At 41.6% G+C, this 23,198-nt stretch overlaps 1 protein-coding gene across 1 annotated transcript in view; it reads right to left on the bottom strand.

Annotated features, from left to right (window-relative positions):
• COL24A1 (collagen type XXIV alpha 1 chain) overlaps positions 1-21,264 on the bottom strand; it is a 169,416-nt gene extending 148,152 nt beyond the window's left edge. Inside the window, exons 1-2 of the mRNA XM_058174721.1 lie at positions 20,542-21,264; positions 4,800-4,861 (exon numbers count right to left, since the gene is read on the bottom strand). Coding sequence (XP_058030704.1) covers positions 4,800-4,861; positions 20,542-20,597 — 118 coding nt within the window. The 5' untranslated portion in view covers positions 20,598-21,264. The remainder of the gene's footprint in view (positions 1-4,799; positions 4,862-20,541) is intronic.
• Positions 21,265-23,198: the final 1,934 nt, after the last annotated feature.

Below are 23,198 nucleotides of genomic sequence, written 5' to 3'. Positions count from 1 at the left end.
TCCAGCCACCGCCTCCCCTCCCAGCGTGACAGTTTTGCACCCTATCTTGTAACCGTGGTGAAGAGAAGCAGTTGTGAAATGAGTGATATGGTTGTTAAAAATGCTGCAATGGGCATAAATGTGAGGATGGTCATAAGTGTGAGGACTGGTCAAAATTACTTTTTTAGCCCTCTGAGTAGTTTCTATGCCCATAGCCACATCCACTCAGTCACATGAGGAGTTAGCCACGCCCACCAGTCACATGAGGAGTTAGCCACGCCCACCAGTCACATGAGGAGTTAGCCACGCCCACCAGTCACATGAGGAGTTAGCCACGCCCACCAGTCACATGAGGAGTTAGCCACGCCCACCAGTCACATGAGGAGTTAGCCACGCCCACCAGTCACATGAGGAGTTAGCCACGCCCACCAGTCACATGAGGAGTTAGCCACGCCCACCAGTCACATGAGGAGTTAGCCACGCCCACCAGTCACATGAGGAGTTAGCCACGCCCACCAGTCACATGAGGAGTTAGCCACGCCCACCAGTCACATGAGGAGTTAGCCACGCCCACCAGTCACATGAGGAGTTAGCCACGCCCACCAGTCACATGAGGAGTTAGCCACGCCCACCAGTCACATGAGGAGTTAGCCACGCCCACCAGTCACATGAGGAGTTAGCCACGCCCACCAGTCACATGAGGAGTTAGCCACGCCCACCAGTCACATGAGGAGTTAGCCACGCCCACCAGTCACATGAGGAGTTAGCCACGCCCACCAGTCACATGAGGAGTTAGCCACGCCCACCAGTCACATGAGGAGTTAGCCACGCCCACCAGTCACATGAGGAGTTAGCCACGCCCACCAGTCACATGAGGAGTTAGCCACGCCCACCAGTCACATGAGGAGTTAGCCACGCCCACCAGTCACATGAGGAGTTAGCCACGCCCACCAGTCACATGAGGAGTTAGCCACGCCCACCAGTCACATGACCACCAAGCCACACCCCAAAATAAGCCATGCCCACAGAACTGGTACAAAAATTTACCCCCTCCCCGTGGACGCTTCTGCTCCCGGAGAACCTCTGGGTGGGGGCGGCGGCGGGTTGTCCTCTCCAGCCACCGCCTCCCCTCCCGGTGATGCAGCTCAGTTGGTGGGAATCCCTCGATGCCTGGTGAGGGGGGGCGCAGCTGGGTTGGGGCCTTGTCCGGGAAGCTGAGTGACCAAGGAGGCTCTGGGAGAGAGCCAAGAGACCCACCACCCCACCCCACCCCGCAGTGTTGCCACAGCTGGGGAAGATGGCAACATCCTGGGATGCCGGGATGCCCAAGGGGATGAAGCCCTTCCTCGTAAAGAGTCTTTTGGGCCCAAGGCAGCTTGGCGGCTGGTGGCCCTGTGCCCCATGGGGCATTGCCAGGGTCGTTCCTCCAAGGGGCCAAAGCCTCCTGGCTGACCCACAAGGCCCTCGGAGGGGGAGAATAGCCGGCCTTCCTAGCACAGCGCTGCCTCTTCCCAAAAGGGAAGATTTTTTGTTTTTTTGCCTTTGAAGGTGTCTCTCACCCGCTTGGCTTGTTTCTGTTTCATTTTGTCTGCCTCTGAGAAGGACTGGCTGGCTGCAAAACTCTTGTGGCTTGAGGCTATTGTGTGCACTCTGTACATGGGCCCCAGCTGCCCCTCGGAGCAGCTTCAAAGCCCTTTGGGGCTCTGCTCCCAAACCTGTGCCCAAACCGAGGGACCCTTGGGGCTTCTTTGCATGCTGCAGGATCTCCCAGCGTGACAGTTTTGCACCCTGCAGACTGATAGAAAGCAGCTGGGACTCTGGCGGAAAAGAAGAAGACCGCATCGAGAAACAGGTGAGGCGGCGAGGGGCCGAACAGCGTTGGTGGGGAAGTGTGCAGAATGTCTCCAGACAAAACTATATCGCACTTTTGACCAGTCCTCACACTTATGACCGGTCATCATTTATGCCTGTTGCAGCATTTTGTGCATAGGGACTACTCAGACGGCTGAAAAAGTTATTTTTCACCTGTCCTCATACTTTTGACTGGTCCTCACACCTACAACTATCTTTACATTTTGCACCCTATCTTGTAACCGTGGTGAAGAGAAGCAGTTGTGAAATGAGTGATATGGTTGTTAAAAATGCTGCAATGGGCATAAATGTGAGGATGGTCATAAGTGTGAGGACTGGTCAAAAATTACTTTTTTTAGCCCTCTGAGTAGTTTCTATGCCCATAGCCACATCCACTCAGTCACATGAGGAGTTAGCCACGCCCACCAGTCACATGACCACCAAGCCACACCCCAAAATAAGCCATGCCCACAGAACTGGTACAAAAAATTTACCCCCCCCTCCCCCCCCCGTGGCCCGGGCCTTTGCTTATTTTTCTGTATTTGGCCCTCACTCAAAAAACTTTGGACACCCCTGTACTAATCTCTCAACCAAACTCACTTTGTAGGATTTTTGGAAAGCAAGTGTTAGGTGCAAAACATCAAATCCACACATGAAGGTCCAATTAAACTCATTTATTGCTGAATAGCCTGCGCACAGGAATTTTCTCAACTAGTGATTAACACCTGCTTGGAGTTAGATAGGGTTCGTGGAATTCAAGGGGGGTTGGACTTAGTCTGCTTGTGGCTATATAGAGACAGGCTGATCCCTGTTTTAACTCCACCCCAGGTGTTTGCCACTCCTTCTTCTACAGTATTTATTTATTTATTTATTTATTTATTTATTTATTTATTCGTATTTCTATACCGCCCTATCTCCCTAAGGACTCAGGGCGGTGTACAGCCATATAAAAACACACAAATATACAAAATAAAACATTCATCTAAAAAACTTATTATAAAGGCCAAATATTTAAAATAAGATATAAATAATAAAACCCAATTTAAAACCAAAGCTAAAATTTAGTCATTTAAAAATTTAAAACCCTAGTCCAGTCCTGCGCAAATGAATAGATGTGTCTTAAGCTCACGGCGGAAGGTCCGAAGGTCAGGAAGTTGACGAAGATAGAAGAAAATGCCACATAAACATTTCCTTGGCCTTCTTGGAGAAAAGAGCAAGATTAATAAAAACATATTACATGAATGGACATATATAAATGTTTTAAATAAATAAGTATAAAAAGGTAAAGGTTCCCCTTGCACATACATGCTAGTCGTTGCCGACTCTAGGGGGCGGTGCTCATTTCCGTTTCAAAGCTGAAGAGCCAGCGCTGTCCGAAGACGGCTCCGTGGTCATGTGGCCGGCATGACTCAACGCCAAAGGCGCACGGAACGCTGTTACCTTCTCACCAAAGTGGTCCCTACTTTTTCTACTTGCATTTTTACATGCTTTCGAAACTGCTAGGTTGGCAGAAGCTGGGACAAGTAACGGGAACTCACCCCGTTACACGGCAGCACTAGGGATTCGAACCGCTGAGTGGCCGACCTTTCAATCGACAAGCTCAACGTCCTTGCCCTTGAGCCACCACGTCCCTTAAGTATAATAAGTATAACAAACCTATAAAACTTACATGTGTTCATTGGATGACAAAAAAAATTATCTTTTGCCTAATAGTAAAAACGATGCAAGAAGAATTTCTACTTATAAGTAAATTGATAAGTAAAGTGTTTCAGAATGTCATAAATTTCTTTACAAGTCTTCAATTTTCTATAGCTAACTCTGAAAAGTATTTGTTCTGTTTCTTAAATTCTGAAGGAGAAGGAAATGGCTTGGAAAAGTAAAGTCCTTTCAACTAAATATTTCTATCTACTACTGGTATGAAAATCTATTAAGATATCATATCTTGTTCCCCACGAAGAGCAAGCTGAGATCATGAACTTCACAAGAGGGAAATCAGACACTGTAGCTCCAAGACTCCCCAAAAAAGTCACTGATGTATATTACCCACAATCACTGTTAAGAGAAGAGCAATCAAATACATTATTTAAATTAATAAAATAAATAAAGATTCCATCTTGAAAGTTTTCCAACATTGGCAAGAAGAATGAAATGGAAGAGCCTAGACACATCGGTCATAAAATGGATATAATGGACCCTATAATTGTTACGTTCCCAATTTAACTTCCCAGAATAAGCATCTATCTATTTCTCAGTAGCCTAAATACAAACAGTAACATAACATAAACATGTTTTTCAACTATCTTCAGCACATTAAAATATAATAAAGGCAAGTAATTTTTAAAAATAGAACTGCTTTTGATGGGCCTTAAAAATGAAACTCTGAATAAGTGTTTAATAAGCGTGCACGGTTATCTTGGAAAGTCTCCAAAAGTACATCTTCAATTTTTATTATGTGTCACCAAACTCTCACATTTGGAAAATTGAAGTAAGTAATACAAGACTTCTTTTTTACAGTTTTCCCTAAATATATAATCCCATAGGAAGCAACTGTGAGTAATCTCAAAAAGGTCAACATTTCTAAACTGGTTTCTTTCAACTTCTGCATCCATTTCAACTCTGTCTAATATTTGGATAAATGGTCAGTCAAAAACATTTCAAACAGGGGTGAAATGCTCCCGATCCAGTAGCGATCGTGGCAGGTGGTTCGGAGGACCGGTAGCGATGGTGGCATGATGGTGGCCCACCACCCGGTTGTGTTTTTTACCCTCTGCACATGCACAGAAGGTTTTGCGCACGTGCAGAGGGTCTCCGCGTGTGAAGCAAACGCACGCATGCAGCATGTGTACTTCCAAACCGATAAGGAAGGTAAGTAGATTTCACCCCTGATTTCAAGGTAATACTAACAAAATCAAAACTATACCGTTCTCTTAATAGATCATTCAAAATGTTCTGTAAGAAATGTTTCTTACCTTCTTGCTGTCTTTGCACACAACCCACAGCTATACATAGTGTAAGAAGGAGAAGGGTCTTCCTATAAAATACAGACATTTCATTAGACTTGACACACACAAATTTATTATGGCTACAATCCCCCAGATATCTCTTCCTCTCCCTTCCCGTTCCCACAGCTCGACTTTGTTCACTGTGCAGCCCTGAAGTGCCAAGGAAGAAAATGGTTCCAGGGGTGACAATAGGCAGGGTGGTCAAGTGGTGAAGATACTTGCCTCCCACTCGGAAGGTTGAAAGTTCAATCCTAAGCAGCAGTAGATGTTACTCTATCAGGGCGCAAAGAGAAAATATCCACTGTAAATTCTAAGTAGGAATCAAGAAGGTCCAAACTGTATCCCGAATTAAGGAATTATAGGATCGTAAAAATTTTTTTGAATAGTATAGTATAGTATATAGTATAGTTCAATACTGTATTGCAGGGGTGTCAAATTCAAGGTCCGGGGCCAGCTTAGATTTGGCCTGCGGGGCCGCCCTGGAAACAGTGAAGGACCAGCCCGCAGTGCCTCTGCCAATGAAAATGGAGCTCAGGAGGGCTGCATGTGGCCCCCTCAAACTCTGTTTTAGCTAGCAGAGGGTTGCAGGAGGCCATCGCAGCCAAAAATGGAGCTCACAAATGCTGCGGGTGGCACTCCCAAGCTCCATTTTTGCTGGCAGAGTGCTCAGGCCACCACAAGCGCCCCCAACACAAGTGATGTAGAACTGGCCATGCTCAACCTGCCCTTGCCCACCCCGCCCCTCAAGGCCAAACACAACCCTGATGCAGCCCTCAATGAAATCGAGTTTGACATCCTTGCTGTATTTAATTGCTAGGGATGAATGCCCATGTTTAAAATATGTCACCATATCAGATAACCGTTTGAATCTATTAGATACTATACATTATAGTCAACATCTTGGATGAAGCCGTCTATCTAGACCCGTTCCAGTCCGGTTTCCGGCCCGGTCATAGTACAGAGACAGCTTTGGTCGCGTTGGTGGATGACCTCTGGAGGGCCAGGGATAGGGGTTGTTCCTCTGCCCTGGTCCTATTAGATCTCTCAGCGGCTTTTGATACCATCGACCATGGTATCCTGCTGCACCGGTTGGAGGGGTTGGGAGTGGGAGGCACCGTTTATCGGTGGTTCTCCTCCTATCTCTCTGACCGGTCGCAGACGGTGTTGACAGGGGGGCAGAGATCGACCGCGAGGCGCCTCACTTGTGGGGTGCCGCAGGGGTCGATTCTCTCGCCTCTCCTGTTCAACATCTATATGAAGCCGTTGGGTGAGGTCATCAGTGGTTTCGGGGTGAGTTACCACCTGTACGCTGATGATACGCAGCTGTACTTTTCCACCCCGAACCACCCCAATGAAGCTGTCGAAGTGCTGTCCCGGTGTCTGGAAGCCGTACGGGTCTGGATGGGGAGAAACAGACTCAAGCTCAATCCCTCCAAGACGGAGTGGCTGTGGATGCCGGCACCCCGGTACAGCCAGCTGCAGCCGCAGCTGGCTGTCGGGGGCGAGTTATTGGCCCCAATGGAAAGGGTGCGCAACTTGGGCGTCCTCCTGGATGGGCGGCTGTCATTTGATGATCATTTGGCGGCCGTCTCCAGGAGGGCTTTTTACCAAGTACGCTTGGTCCGCCAGTTGCGCCCCTTCCTTGACCGGGATGCCTTATGCACGGTCACTCACGCTCTTGTCACTTCCCGTTTGGATTATTGCAATGCTCTCTACATGGGGCTGCCCTTAAAGTGCACCCGGAGGCTGCAGCTAGTCCAGAATGCAGCTGCGCGGGTAATAGTGGGAGCAACTCGTTGCTCCCATGTAACACCAATCCTGCGCGGCTTGCACTGGCTCCCTGTGGTCTTTCGGGTGCGCTTTAAGATTTTGGTCACCACCTTCAAAGCGCTCCATGGCTTAGGGCCCGGGTACTTACGAGACCGCCTGCTGTTACCGCATGCCTCCCACCGACCCGTACGCTCTCACAGAGAGGGTCTTCTCAGGGTGCCGTCCGCCAAACAATGTCGGCTGGCGGCCCCCAGGGGAAGGGCCTTCTCTGTGGGAGCTCCTACGCTCTGGAACGAACTTCCTCCTGGACTACGTCAAGTGCCTGATCTTCGGACCTTTCGCCGTGAGCTGAAAACGCATTTATTCATTCAAGCGGGACTGGCATAATATTAATATTTATAATATTTTTAATATTTCTAATATTTTAAAATTTTAACTGGGGTTTATTATTATATGGTTTATAATTTCAAATTTTAAACTTTTTAAATATGGCCATTTTTTCTAAATATGCTCGGTTTTAAATTGTCGTTTTAATTGTACATTTCTGTGTTTTTATTTTTGGCTGTACACCGCCCTGAGTCCTTCGGGAGAAGGGCGGTATAAAAATTTAATAAATAAATAAATAAATAAATCTTGATTCATTAGATGTTAATCTGTCATTTGATGGGTGATAGTCCAGATTTCCAGTAACAGTCCAAAAGTATTTTATATTTTCTTTCTCCCAATGTATTTCATATTTTCTCCAGAACTTGTTAGCTGGCTAGGAAGAATGCTTTGCTAGAGAAGGCATTGGTCTAATACAGCATAGTACTTATTATGAGTAGAATGACATATCCCAGATGTTTCCACACATTTAACCCTTAAAATCTAATGTTCTACATATCCTAGTTTCTTGCAGTTAAATGTGCCTAGAAATAGGGTGCATGGTTACAATTCATGGTTAAGGGTAAATTTGACAATTTCATGGTGCCACTGAAGAAATTACATCTCATTGACATCCTCACTATGAAAATACATCTACCTGTAACTATTTAATTTTTATTTTCCATGTTTACCTGAACATCCCCCACAAGAAATGATACAGTAGCAAAGCACTCTGACTTCAAAAAAAGTTTAAACAAGAGATAATGGTAGACTATACTTAATTTCAGAAGTGACCTCATCACTATAGCTTGAAAGCAGATGTGAAGTGGATCTGCAAACATTGGTTATAAAAGAATCTGGTTAGCATTAACTACTGTCATGCTAGAGTAGATATAATATTCAGCTATGATTAAAACAAGTCTGGAATGCATAGTAGTTTTTACATTTATCAGTGGATGGGTATTAGGAGCACAATCCTTTGCAGGCAGAGTCAAAAGAAATAAATCCTTTTCTGCCAATGGGCATTTTTGCAGTCCTTCATACTCTTAATTTCTTTGTATCCAGGAATAAAACAACAACAACAACAAAGACCAAAATTGCAGAGGAAAATCTGCAGTGTACTTTTTAATACATCAAAACAATGCTGGCTCAAACAGTAGAAGAGCAGCAGCAAGAAATGCATAGATTCTACTCTTTTTTTTTCTTCCTTTTTAAAGAAAAACTGTATTCATGGAATCCAACAGGACAGAAAATATCCACACTAATCCTAAATTAATCCAACACATGTCCAAATGCTTCATCTGAAGGCTTGCTGCATACAAGAACATAGGAATAGTGATCCTCAATGCCAATTTTCTATAGGCATATTGTGGATCTAGCAGGCAGTTGTAGTGTCTCACTAAGAGAACAGGGTTGCTTAGTTTTCTGTTCATATACTGTAGGAATATAAATATTATCATTCTGAATTGTGGTAATGACCACAAGCTTTTGTAAACATCTGATACTTTCAAAATTGAGCCATGGGTATATTTTTTGCTACACACAAAGAGAACTCCAATATCTTATGCACTGAGATGAAAATCTTATGCTGCCTACATATAAACAAACTTAAATATATCTAACTAATAACATCAGAGAAAGAGGAAAAATTTTAAAGAATACAAGTAAAAATCATACTTTTCATCTAAGCGAGGGGGATTTTAGAGAATATGAAAAAAAATATGAAAGGGAATATTTAAATGCCAGCAAGAATATATATTATTTTTCGTTGCACAGTCAGCCAGATGTTCAAACTGGATTTGGCATTTTATCCACTAATGGATTCCTTCCCAAGGAACTGGGATAGGCAACTGTGGATGTTTGATGGTATTAGAGATATTGTCACAGAATGCAATATGTTTCGAATAAAGCTGTCTTTTGCAATTGACTGATGATGAATTTGACAATGCCGATTTTGTTCAAGTGTTGCTCCAGATGTTTGGGATTGCACTCAAGGCACCTATTACTATTGGTACAACCTTTGCTTCCTTTTGCCATGGCCGTTCTATTTCTATTTGCAGGTCTTTGTATTTTGTTATCTTTTTTCCAGTTCTTTCTATTCTGCTGTCTCCAGGTGTTGCCCCTTCCACTAGCCAGACTTTCTTTGTCCCTCTTGTCCACAATTGTTAAGTCCAGGGTATTATGTGGCAGATGCCTGTCTGTTTGAATTTTAAAGTCCCAGAGCAATTTAGCTTTTTAATTTTCTGATTTTCTCTACTTTATCATCCTACCAATTCTCCCTTGCACGCAAATGATATTTCTTGCAGATCTTCCAATGCACTATTGTTGCTAGTTTATTATCCCATTGTTTATAGTCAGTCTGTGCAATTTTCTTGCACCAGCTATCCAGGTGATTCATTGTTTCTTAAGCTTCTTCACAGAAGCAGCACTTGTTGTCTGGTACTATATATGATTATTATTATTTCATGATTTTTTAAAAAAGATTAACAATGTTATATTTTAATAGTATCATAAATGGAAAAATGGACAGATAGTTGGGAGCCACTACATAAAATGTCATGTGGATGGAAGCGCAGACAATCTCAGTTGACTGGCAGGCTAAGATGGAAAAAGACAATGTTTTAGATAACATCATCTCAAGTTGGATAAGGATTTTAAAACAAACACTTTGGTTATCATAGTACAAAATACAAACCCATAATATTTAATTAGCCAGTTTTGTCCAGGTTTATATAAAATCTGAACTAAAAGGGCTATGTTCACTTTACACATTTCTTTAAAATGATTGCTTAGGTTATAGTTTAGCGTACCATGCAAAATTTGAATTTATCACTGTTTTCTTATTTAGTTTCCTATAAACCATACAGAAGCATATTTCTCCTTCCAGTTTTGGATTCAGGCCAGATTAAAATGCTCTGACTATGCTATGTAGAGGTCAGCATAGGTCTGACATAACCGCCCAGCACTGTCCTTTTCTTTTAGTATCAGGGAGGACCCCACACAATTTTTCTCCTCTGGCAAATTCTCAAATAGATATGATTTGAAATCCCCTTATTGTCCACAGTGATATTAAACAACATTGACCTCCTGAAGTGACAGGCCCGAATATTTTCACGTGCTACAATCTAGGTTTCAGCCTTGTTCTTGAAAATTTCACGTCATCATTCAGCAGTCCCACCTTTTCTTTAATAGATAAGGACCCTTCCTGGCTGTTTAAGTCTGGTTGATGGACACTAGTCTGAGGACGAATATTTGATCTCCTAGCTCAAAGGCGTGTTCTCTGGCATTCAAATTATATCAGACTTTTTGTTCAGTTTCAAAGTACTTAATTGTATTGGGTACTCTATCTTTCTCAGGGTGTTCTGTAGATGTCCTACAAAGATGTTTATGTCCATGTTCTCCCAGTGATAACAGATGAGTTGCAGCAGATATCTCTACCCTACACAAGTTCAAAAGAAGAAACCCCAAACAAGATGATAATACCAAGTTGCAATTGTTCAAGTATTCTTATATAAATGTTTTAATCATAACACAATTCCATGGAATGTCTCCACTAAATCAATGACTTGCTGATAGCAAATGACTAAAGTAAGATGCTCGCAATTTCTAACTGATCAGAAAGTAGTTGCTACATCTATCAGGATCTCCATGGCCAACCAATCCCAGGAAAAAGATTGATTAGAGCCTGACATATACCTTCAATATAGCTTAGAGCATCAGGCCATCAAGTGGAATATTACACAAGAATCAATATCTACTATTTACCACAAGTTGTCTTGAGTTGAGTATGTCCCAGAATGTCTACTGCCATTTTCTGGAATGGGGTTTCCATGATAGGCAAGGATCCATTCTTGTAGTCCCCCACTCACTAGCAATTGTTACAAGATAGCAATAGCACTTAAGACTTTTACACCGCTTCACAATACTTTACAGCCCTCTCCAAGCAGTTTACAGAGTCAGCATATTTCCCCCAACAACCTGGGTCCTCATTTTACCTACTTTGGAAGGATGGAAGGATGTGTCAACCTTCAGCTGCTGAGATTCGAACTGCCAAACTGCTGGCAGCTGGCAATCAGCAGAAGTAGCCTGCAGTACTGCATCCTAACCACTGCACCATTTATATATTTGGTTATATTCCTGCCACATCCAATCCAGAAAAATTTGCCTTACCCTTTTTGTGTCCACTTGGGAGTCATATGACAAGTTGAAGATGCATCTGTGAAACTTGCTGAGCACAATTAGTTTTCTATGGGGCTTGCAGATAAATATATATGACACATTAGTTTTGAGCTTGCTGGGGGTGGATTGCCTTCTACCTTTTCATAGATACTGGACAAGTATCTATATTTATCTTGCTCTCTTATGTTTTGCTCCTGACAACTGTCCTCTACAAGAACTCTTTTCCCCAGGAGAGGATATATTTCTGTGGTGTTCTATTGTAAAAGGACCACTTGAAGGGCATATGGATTCCTTCTTTGCTTCTTAAGGTACCTGTCCTTCCACCTCATGGATTTGCTCAGAATTGATGTGTAGATCTTATGCCTTTGTTCCTGATCCTTCAGAGAACCATGTGTGCTCCCTTAGCTGCCATTTACTGTTCTTCCTCTATTATGTAGCCATGTTAATTCTTTTTCAAGTTAGCCAAGAAGTGGGACGAGGACTGTCGTCCTCTTTGTACTTTGGAAAGTTGTATATTTTCATAGGAACTGCTAAAAAATTTGGACTGGTTGCAAGTGAAGGCCTTCCACTCTTTAAGTTTTTTTTTTTTATTTCATTTTGTCACAACAGTATACACAAACATCAACATAAGAAAATCAACACATTATAAAAGAAATATATATATATAAGCAAAAGTATGCAACAACCATGTTAACTTGTTATGACGAAAGGGAACGATAGGACAGGAACAGTAGACACATTTGTGCTCTTATGCACGCTCCTTAAAAACTTAAAACTTAAAAAGTTCCCTCTTTCTAATTGTTAGGCCTGTTCCTTCTTTCTTCCCTCAGTCTCTTTAATTCCAGTTACATTCATTTAAGGCAGTAGAATGCAATTCTTCCCTTCTTCTTTTTTAGTTCCAGTTTTTCATTCTATCTAGGTTTAGATTCTTAATATATTAAATCCAATATAATTAAACTATGTGCTGGCTTCCACAGTCTCGGATACAATACTGTACTCTCAGAATCTGACACTATGAAATGCCTTCAACTCTTTGGACAAAAAAAGCATACAGAAAAACCCTGCTCCTTAAACAAACCTAGCTGTCCTATTGAAGAAGTGAATATAATTTGGGGGCTTTTTTTTCTGTTAAAAAAAAAAGGAGAAAAGGGGGAGGGAGAGAATTGCCCACTTAATTGTCCCAAATTAGATGCCTGTCTCAAAGGAGAAAAATATTCTGGCCTCCCCTGTAGGATACATGTTGTTGCTCTGCAGGAAAACTGACTTATCCCAAAAGGTAGGTGGCTATAAATCTCAAAATTCCTATCCAAGAAAACATCTAGATTTTCACCTTGTCCCCGTGTCCCACTTTAGCAATTTGGTTTTTCCACCTGCCATCTACTATTTTCCCTGAGTGTCTCAGCCGGCATCCTTCCTCTAACCCTGTTATATTAGAGAAATAATGCTCTCACTTCCTGCCTTTTTTGGTGATTAAAAGGTAGAAACTTTTTTTAAAAAAGTAACTTCTATAGGAGCACTTCCTATAATGCTGAGAACGAACCAAGTTTTGGCACTTCCATGGAAGATAAATCAATCACAGAAGAGATAAAGAAAAATCATACATTTTTTAAGTGAAAGATAAATTGTTATTAAAATGCAAACATAGCCCCTCCCTGTGAAAGAAGAAACATATAGAGTTGCTTCAATAAAACAGTGCCTTCTAAGTGGATTATAAAGAAACAAATTTTATGTCAAGTGCAGTGCTCCAAGCAAACCACAAGATGGCTACAGAGCAATTTAATGTAAAGAGCCTAGAGGTGGATTACAAATATTCCAAATCACAGAATAGTCTAACAAGAAATTATTTACTCTGATTGATTGATTTAATCTGACATGTATAAACACTAAACTACCCACATGGGAGAGACTCGTATAGGATAGTAAAATGAAGATTAAAATTAATACAACATTCCTATCTGTTCAGAAATAACTATTGCCTGAATTATTCCCATTGTCTGTATTATCCCTGAATTTCCTGCTTCCTGGGGGTTCCAGCAAGTTAATTTGGGGGCTTCTGAATACTGAAAAAAAATCTCGGTCTTTTTCCTGGCTTGTGTCTATAGCTCTTCCTTCCCCCACCCCCACCCCAGTTCAGGAGGGGCTGCAGAATCGCTTTGTATCTATGTGAGGAAGAGACATTTCTCTTTATTTATTCCTGCCTGACTTCTTCATTTCTCTGTGTCTGCTGCTATCTGGCATGCAGTCTGGCCAGCTGTGAATGGGGCTGCAGTCTGTCATTCACAATAATTCCAGAAGCAAACTGAGAAGCCATGTAGTTTTTGTTTGATTTTCTTTCACGCGCACACACACTGGAGTAATACATAAATGTCAACAGAAAATCATTTTGGCATCTACATGTCATATAGGTAAACCACCTATTAATTCAACAAAGACATTGTTCCATGATTACTAAACATGTGCATGTCTTTTCTTTTTTAGATTATTTATCCTTCCTTTATTATTTTTATAAATAATTCAGGGTGGCAAACGTATCTAATACTCCTTCCTTCTCCTGTTTCCCCCGTAACAGCTACCCTGTGAGGTGAATTGGGCTGAGAGTGAGTGACTGGGTCAAAGTCAGCTGGCTTTCATGACCAAGGTGGGACCAGAACTCACAATCTGCTCTTTCCTCTTTCTTCCAGAAAGACATTGACAGGTTCAGCCAATTAGAAGTATGCTCAAAGTGCAGCATGAATCATATAACAAGATATTAATAAAGAAAAAAACAAACAAACAAACATTTCCCCCCAAATGTTTGTTTGTTTTTAAAAACTTTTTCAATAAAAAAAGATATTAATAAAGAAGTCTAACACTGCTTATTATATGAATGATGTAGGATTTTGTAGGCTTTTTCTTTCTCTTTGTATATATAAAATTGAAAAATAAAAACACAAGAAACAAACACTGGAGCAAAATGTTTATGAGAAAATGTAAGTTTACCCTTCCCCATGCAGTTCTTCATAGTTTTCTTTCCCCCATACCTTACGGTACTTACGGGACCGCCTGCTGCTATCGAATACCTCTCACCGACCCGTGCACTCTCACAGAGAGGGACTCCTCAGGGTGCCGTCTGCTAGACAGTGTCGTTTGGCAACACCTAGGGGAAGGGCCTTCTCTGTGGGGGCTCCCACCCTCTGGAACGAACTCCCCCCAGGACTTCGTCAACTTCCGGACCTCCGAACCTTCCGCCGCGAGCTTAAAACATATCTATTCATCTGCGCAGGACTGGACTAGATTTTAAATTTATATTGGTTTTAATGGGTTTTATTATTTATATTGTTCTTTTTTAATTATTTGGCTGTGTAGAATAAATTTTTTAATTGATATTTTATTCTGTATTTATATGTACCTTTTTATTTGCCTGTGAACCGCCCTGAGTCCCTAGGGAGATAAATAAATAAATAAATATCAAGACATGTAAAGTTTATTACAGGCTAGTACTTTGGAGTTACAAGTTATTCCAGAAAATAACTGAAGATGTGCTAGGAATTGGTACACTGTTTGCAGCAGCTAAAAAGTAATAGTCATCTCAAAAGTTACATTTCATTCTGGCACTGATTTTGCAGTTCTGAAAAATGCTTATGACTTCTTTCCCCTCATTCTTTTTTACACCCATTTCAAAATATTTTTCTTCATCTGGATTCAATTTACAAGTCCTCAAACTAGCCAGGAAACTATCAAAGACACTATCAAGAGAATGAGGAAACAGTGTGAAAAGATAAATGGTAAGTAAATCCACCCACAGCTACTTGATAAGTAAGCAGATGGTCATATCTATTCTAGAATAGTTCTCTTAAGTTCCAAGCACAGAAATTGCATTTTAAAATAATAGTATATTGTACAAAATATACAAACTTCATCTTGCAAGTCTTATGTTTTGTCTTAAAGGAAAATGAAGATCCTAAGTTTCTCAAGATAATGGCAAGAAAAGGTGGACAGGGAATTTCTTAAAAACCAAATGCTTTACATGGCTGGGAGATTTCTGGGAGATTTTCTGCAGAAGAAAATTAGCCTTATAGTTTACACTGGATTCATGGAAACACTATGTAAACATTTTTTGCCAGGATTGTGGGATAAGAGTAGACAAGTGTTTGAAGTAAATTCTCCAACTTTAATGCTTGTAACATCTGTTGGCTATGTTTACATACTCTCTCACATGACAAGTGAGTAGCAATCTATTCAAAGAATAATTGGAACAAACCTTGGGAAGAATTCCTATTTAAAATTGAAAAAAACTAGCATTTGTTTTCACACACTGCTTCACTCCTACTCTAAGACATAATGTAAAACTTTATAATTAACCATTCAAAATCCCAGTTTCTGAATTACAATTTAAAAGAGCTACAACAGCTAGGGTATAGAAGATAAAAATTCTCTAAGTGACCTACAACATAAATCACTAGGTATTGCTGTGATGCAAATATATTGGGAGGCTTTCATTTACATTGCTTTATGGGTAATAATGAAAATAAAAATGTCCCCAAGTGTTTCTTTCACTAACCCACTAATAGAAAAAGAAGTAAAGATGAACCACATTACAAATGTGCTTGTATTAGTGTATTAGTTCCACTGAAATTAGTGGAAGCAAGCAATTTTATATGCAAGTGCAGGGCCTGACATCTATATTATTGTATCATCATAGTGAGAAGGCATGATTAGAGTATTTATAATCAGAGAAAACAGGTGCTAAGCAAATGAAAATCATTTTCCATAAGCAAAATATCCAGTAGTTTTATTTATTTAGTTAGGCGCCAGCCAACCCATACAATCCCAGTATAAATAAGACAGAATAAAAATATAACATAAAATAGATAAGGCAGAAAGCAAGATGGTGAATCTAACCAACACCATTCAAATACATACAAACATACCCAACAAAGGATCCCAAACACCTTAGTATATGCACTATTAATTCCTTCAATTCCCTTATTAGGAAATAATGGAATACTTTCTGAACTTGCTTTTTTGATGGTTAAAGGCTAATACGATATGAATATTTTTCCAAAGCAGAATAAAAACAGTATTACATGCTTTTAGCATATGTTTTGCATAGACTTTGAAATGAATGAATCATACAATTTTTCTCATCAAAGAGGAAGCGTTAGCCAGACTAACTTTCAGGAATGTATGCATTCAGTCATAATGCCTAATTTCTCATATAATATATGGATCTTAGGCATATGCATCGATGCCTAACTGAAGTAACATTTTCTATATGACAACCAATTCATAGATGCGTATCTTTTTGAGAAGGGAAAAAAAGTATCCCTGGTTTAATTTTACCAGAAATAGACTTACTGTATCTTCTGGTTAAACTTATCATTACTTCCACTGAACAAAAACCAACATTTAGGACAAGAACAGCCTTAACATTAGGCTGAACAAGACAGTTGCTTCAAGTGATAGACATCAGAACGTATTGGTAAGGTAGAAAAATCTGGGTATGTCACCATTTACAATATATGCCCCTCAGGCAACCATATGATAAAGAATATTGCAGTGTTATAAAAGGCCCTGTAAGAATTAATTGCTAGTCTCCCCAGTCTCTATTTTATTTATTTATTAATTAGATTTCTAGACCGCCCTTCTCCCGAAGGACTCAGGGCGGTGTACAGCCTTATTAAAACACATAGGTACACAATAAATTTAAAATACATTTAAAATGAAATATTTAACCGGCCAATTTAAAACTAAAACGGTCAAAAGACCGATATAAAACTCTAAAATATAAAATTATAAATAGATTAATACAATTTAAAATTCAATTAAAATTAAGTTAAACTAAAATATTAAATTAAAATAATATTTAGGCTAGTCCCGCCCGATTGAATAGCAGAGTCTTTAGTTCCCGCTTGAAGGTACGGAGGTCGGGAAGTTGGCGTAATCCTGGAGGTAACTCATTCCATAGGGTCGGTGCTGCCACAGAGAAGGCTCTCCCCCTGGGGGTCACCAGCCGGCACTGTTTGGCTGATGGCACCCGGAGCAGGCCCGCTCTGTGGGAGCGCACAGGTCGTTGGGAGGCTATCGGTGGCAGAAGGCGGTCTTGTAGATAGCCCGGTCCTAAGCCATGGAGTGCTTTAAAGGTGAGCACTAACACCTTGAATTGCACCCGGAAGGCTACCGGCAGCCAGTGCAGGCTGCGCAGGATAGGTGTTATATGGAAGCAACGTGATGCTCCCACAATTACCCGCGCAGCCGCATTCTGGACTAGCTGGAGCCTCCCGGTGCTCTTCAAGGGAAGCCCCATGTAGAGAGCATTGCAATAGTCCAGGCGAGAGGTAACGAGGGCGTGAGTGACCGTGCGTAAGGAGTCCCGGTCAAGAAAGGGGCGCAATTGGCGCATCAGGCAAACCTGATAAAATGCTCCCCTGGCGACGGCCGTCAAATGTTCTTCTAAAGACGGCCGATCGTCCAAGAAAAAGGACCAAGTTGCGCACCCTTCCCCTGGGGGTCAGAACTTCACCCCCCACAGTCAGCGAAGGCGTAAGCTGACTGTACTGGGACGCCGGAACCCACAGCCACTCTGTCTTGGTAGGGTTGAGTTGGAGCCTATTCCTCCCCATCTATGCAGGGAATAGTAGTTCTTTCATACCCTTGAGCTAGTTCTGATATTGGAGATAGTGTCAAAGAAGGCTAGCAGTACTGAAAATGAAGATTTACAGTTATCATGTTAGGAAAGTTCAGAAACAGCAACCACACACTGAATAAGCATGAAAACTTCCCAACCTATTTGTATTTCGTATTTATGTAACTTTCTCACACAAGAGTAGAACCTGATTAGCACAGGTTTTCCACACATACCAAGTCCCAGACCCCTTTTCCTGGACTTCTAAATGTGTAGTTGGAAGATAAATCATCTCTGGCTAACTTGTTTTACAATTGCCTCTCTTGTGGTTTTTAAATACAAGGAAGTTCACCTGACCATATCTACTATACCCATCATAATGTGATTGTCACGCGGTTATTATCTATGGAAACCAGTGAGAAATGTTTCCCTACCTGGAGTGAACGTGATGACATTTCCATATTGATAATGTCAAAATGCTTGAATTTAACAAATTCCTTCTTCTGATATGAACATTCAATCTATCTTGGAAAGGTTAGGGCATTAAAAAAATAGGTACCAATGACAGAATTTCTGTTTTTTCCCTGATCACTGCTTATTAATATACAGGGTGTCTTTTATCCTGGATCAAAAAATTGTTAGTCATGTGAATACTCACCTGCAACTAAAATGTCACTGCACAAACAGGTTTAGTATCTCAATAAAAACTAGAACTTAAAAGCAGACACACATCTGACATATACAGATTAATTCAAACCAGAAAGGTACAAAGGGAAGAAACAGCTTACAGCTCTTGACAGAACAGTCACATTGCTGTTTCGCTTATCCATCGAAAGATTACCTAGCATGCTAAAATATTTACTTATAGAAAGCAAGCCTAAGAGACTGCTGTACTATATTAAAAATTGGCTAGCCAATAGAAACAGTTCCTTTTCTAAACAGAAACAAAGGCAAAGCCTAGGAGAAATCAAACTGCTTCCCCCCAAAAAATCACCTGGAGTTTTATGCTTGAAATCACGCCAACATATCAACCTGCTGCAAGTAATTATAAATGCTTCTTTGCTTCTGTTGGCTTCAGGGAAGAAAAAGATAATTACTGAAGATGAACTAGAGAGAAAAACTATAGTTATAATTTGGCAACCTGACCAATGAAAACAGCATCTACCTGTAAAGTGGGAAAGACAATGTGAGTTTGGGGAAAAGTTCCAATTCATTTCCCTCTTGCCTTTCATATCTATAAACAATAATCTTCGGAAACTTTTTCTTTCTTACACAAACAGAGCTGCAAGGTTGAGAAAATAAATGCTATGGTACCATGTTCATGGTACCATTTTGTGCATACCAAAGTCTTGCAAGCAACATTCTCTAGCATGCAGTTAAATCTACTTAAAATCAAAAGGTTTCATCTGTTTAAAAACATGCACAAAGAAGGTCTTCTTGGTGAAGAAAACAACCTTACAAAGAATTAATATTTTCAATAGATCTTAAGGGTGTCCATAAGAACCTGCAGCCTAAGATAGAGCCTATTTCTTTACCTCAGAAGACCTTTTATTAACTAGATGAACAATACAAGAACCAGTTTTTGTCTTAATGGAGACTGTCCTACTAGAAATTCAAAAGTAAGAAAACTCACAAAAAATAATGTTGGATTTTACTGAATTTGAATATTTGGTAGGAAGAATTGCGTGAACATATAAGTGTGCTGAAACTGAAGGACTTTTCCATCATGACTTGTTAGATTAAGTAGCACTGAATAAAACACACAAGTTCCTCTTCTCTCCTCCTCCTCCTCCTACTGGTACTACTACTACTACTACTAGTGATGATGTTGATGATAATAATAATAATAATAATAATAATAATAATAATAATAATAATAATAATAATAATAACCATCAAAGGAATTCACTTGAGAACTATAGATATGGTATGTAATATAAGATACTTGTTCTTTTTTTTATCTGGATTATAATTTATTAACATGAATCTGCCCCATAGTTAATATCCAGATCAAAGCAACATTTTTCAACATCTCACATTGGAAAACAAAATTGAAAAAATTAAAAATAAATGCAAACACTTTTAATTTTTTTAGAAAACCAGTTATCTCCCACTCTTCTCCCTCACCCTATCTCTGTAGATAAGCACACCTCCTAATTTACAGCCCGGGACTCTTTCCATTTTATGCAGAATTGGGAAACCCGCCAGCCAACTTTTTCCTCTTCCTTTTCCGCCACATGATTGTTTTAAACATCAACGAACAGGATAGCCCAGCTTTCCCCAACCAGATGCCCTCCAGATGTGTTCCACTCACTGGAGATGATGAGTTTTGTAAGCCATCCATCCAGCACATGTAAAGGGCACTGTGTCGGGAAAAGCTGGGTCAGCTTCTTAGGAAACAGATACCAAAAAAAAAGGTTGATGATGATCACGATGCACATCATCATCATCACTGTGATCATGATGACGATCATGATGATGTTAATCATGAAATAACCACAGATGTGTGTGCGAGGGAGGGCAATGTTATGCCTACCGCCATCCTTTAGACTCCAAAAGACCCGCTGTGAATACAGTGGTCCTTATTCCCTGCGAACTATGTCCCATGGACCACTGCCTTATTTATCCCCTTGATTTTGAACCCGAAGCGGCTCATCCATAGACAAGGGGTTCAGACACTGACAAGACGGGCGCAGCACAGGGTCCTCAGGCAGCAACCCGCCGCCCCTTCGCCGACTGCTTTGGCCTCCCTGCCACCCCCTCCCTCCCTCCGGTGTCCTTTCTTCTACTCACGTTTGTGCCGTGGGAGAGATGCTTCCACTCCTTGTCCTTTGAGCTCCTAAATGCATTTGTCTGCATTTGTCCGAGCAGCGAAGTTCTAACCGAAATCAGAAGCCTACTCTCCCGGACCTCTCAGGGTTCAAGTACTGTCCATGAAAACGACCTCCGGAACCTGGGAGTCGCTTCTTTTTGGCTTTTGCCCAGCGCCCGCTTCCCTTTAGCGTTTCTTCCACATAGTGTACACTCCGCGCGGCCAGAACTGGAGAGGGAGTTCACGTGTGGCTCAGGAAAAGACGTCCTGTGTCTGTGTCTGTGTGTGTGGTTTGGAGAAGATTGCCTTTGTTTTGTTTATTCGTTTACGAAAGTTGCTGCGCTCGACTTGCTTGCAAATTGGACTTGGGGAGATCGTCAGCGGTGGAAGGCAGCAGCGAAGGAAGAGCCTTCGGAACTGTTGGGGAAGAGGCAGCACCTCCAGAAGACTAAAGGCTTAGGCAAGGGGGCGAGGTGAGGCGGTGCGGGGGGGGGGCGGTGCGGCGAAGAGATTTCAGATTGCTCTTTGCAGCGTTTTTTAGTGGCAATAGCGCAGGCATTCGGCACTGAAAGGCGAGAGCCTCTGGCTTTGGAGCGGAGCAAGCAGCCAACCCCAAAGCGAAGCAAATCCTCCCCACCGCGGCTCGGTGTTGAATTTCATCGCTCACTGACTTGCGATTACATCATCAAGCTCATCTTGAGAGGAGCTCGCGCTGCCTCCAGTCCCGCGCGCCACTCTTCCCCCTGCGGCCGCCGAGCGGAAAAGACAAAGCGCGAGAGGGCACGCGGGTGGCGCGCGCTCGCCGCTAGGGGGAAAAAGTTGAGGCCGCCGCCGCCGCCGCCGCCGCCGCCTTCGGTTTTTGTCCCGCGCGAAGTCCGGCCGCTCTTCGGTGGCCGTGAGGAAAGCGCCATTGCAATCGTTGGATGCGCTCTCATTGGACCGCGCCTTCTCTCTTACCTAAAAAACAAAACAAAACAAGAAATGGGCGCTATTATTATGAATGCCGCAGCTGTTTCTTTTTTTTTTTAAAAAAGTCACTTTTTGAGGCATTTGGTCAGGGTGGCGAAGAACCTTCGAAAATGGCAATTTGAAACATTTCTTAAAAGTCGTGTAAAAGCCCTGGCTAGCACTGTGGTGAACTGTTTCCCCCCAAAAGAAGGAAGGGCGTGACAAAAGCAAAATGCTTCCAATAAAACGTATACAACCTTTATTAAAATTATTAAACTCTGAAGGTCAAAACTAATGTGCAACTCTTTTCCAAAATGCTCATCAGACAGGATTATTTTAAATAAATCAATAAAATCTGCTTCACACCACACTTGATTCCTGGCAATTTGGTGGACAATAATGTCTTCTGTGTTGTTAGCAACAATACAGAAGTGACTTGCCATTGCTTTTTTCTCAAAAAAAAGTTTTTTTTATTTTCCAATTGAGCCTATAGCTCAGACTATATTTTGTCATGGTTTTCCATCCAAATACTCATCAGTATGCTTCTGCTTAATCTTTTAAATCAACGCCAATCAAGCTTGGCTGGGTTCTAGGAAAAGGTAGCTGATTGCTATTAAATGAACATCTTATTATCTTAAAATATTTTTTTAGAAATAGCTTACAGACATAAATAACATTTTTTTTTCATTTTAATTTTGCTATTGAGATGACTTGGATGGGATTCTTTCAAGAAACAATGGAAAAGAACATTCAACTAAATCAATATAGGTGAAGCTCCTCACAACGTATGTTCTTCACGTTTCCACCTCGAATCCAACATCCAAAGACTGCACATCAATCAGAGAGAGGGCAGGTGGGATCTCATGAGTGTCAAAGCCACTGCCCAAAATCTAGAGCATCTAGGAGTACATCTGTAAGATGGCACCCAAAGATGAGTTTCTAAGACAATGCTTGAGGCAGGAGCAGACATGGGAGGAAGATCAAGATCAAGTGCCATGACAAGACAAGACCCTTCATGGGATGAACCATCGGCAGTTAGCTGAGGTGTCAGACATAGCGGCATGCATAAGAGCATCACCGTGCCTACCATCCCTGTCCTAATGTTCCATTTAATTATATATTATCTAATACGTACTCAACAAATAAATAAATAAAATAATAAAATAAATAAATTCTACTAGTGGCTGGAAAGGTTTAGACTAAAGACAGCACTGAAGCACTGATAATAGCACAAGAACAAGCACTAGGCCAGTGGTGGGATTCAGCTAATTCTCTCCGGATCAGGCAAACCGGTAGCGGTGACTGTGGGAGGCTCCGCCCACCCACTCAGATGTAGTGTGAGAGCACTGCGCATGTGCAGGCCATGCACATGGGCAGAGGTGGTGCATGCAAGCGAAGTGCACACGCACACACACATTTGCACTAGACACCAAAACTATAGGTCTACCAAACTCAACAGGACCCAAGATGCAGACTATGCAGAGAGGCCTTAGAGGCAGCCCAACACATCACTATGCACTATACTGGTGCAAGATGTGGACAGCAATGGCATACACTGAACAGCACAACCAAGGAGCTGACATTATGTACTGGAACATCTGCAAAGCATATGGGCTAGACCAGGAGTGGACAACTAATTTCCCAGAGAAATGGACTGTTGTGGAGGAACACCACCCCCCCCATATCGCCC

The sequence above is a fragment of the Ahaetulla prasina genome, chromosome 3 (assembly GCF_028640845.1).
Source record: "Ahaetulla prasina isolate Xishuangbanna chromosome 3, ASM2864084v1, whole genome shotgun sequence".
Classification (NCBI taxonomy): domain Eukaryota; kingdom Metazoa; phylum Chordata; class Lepidosauria; order Squamata; family Colubridae; genus Ahaetulla; species Ahaetulla prasina.
Note: the sequence above shows the minus strand (reverse complement) of the source record. Positions and strands in the feature narration are given on the sequence as shown.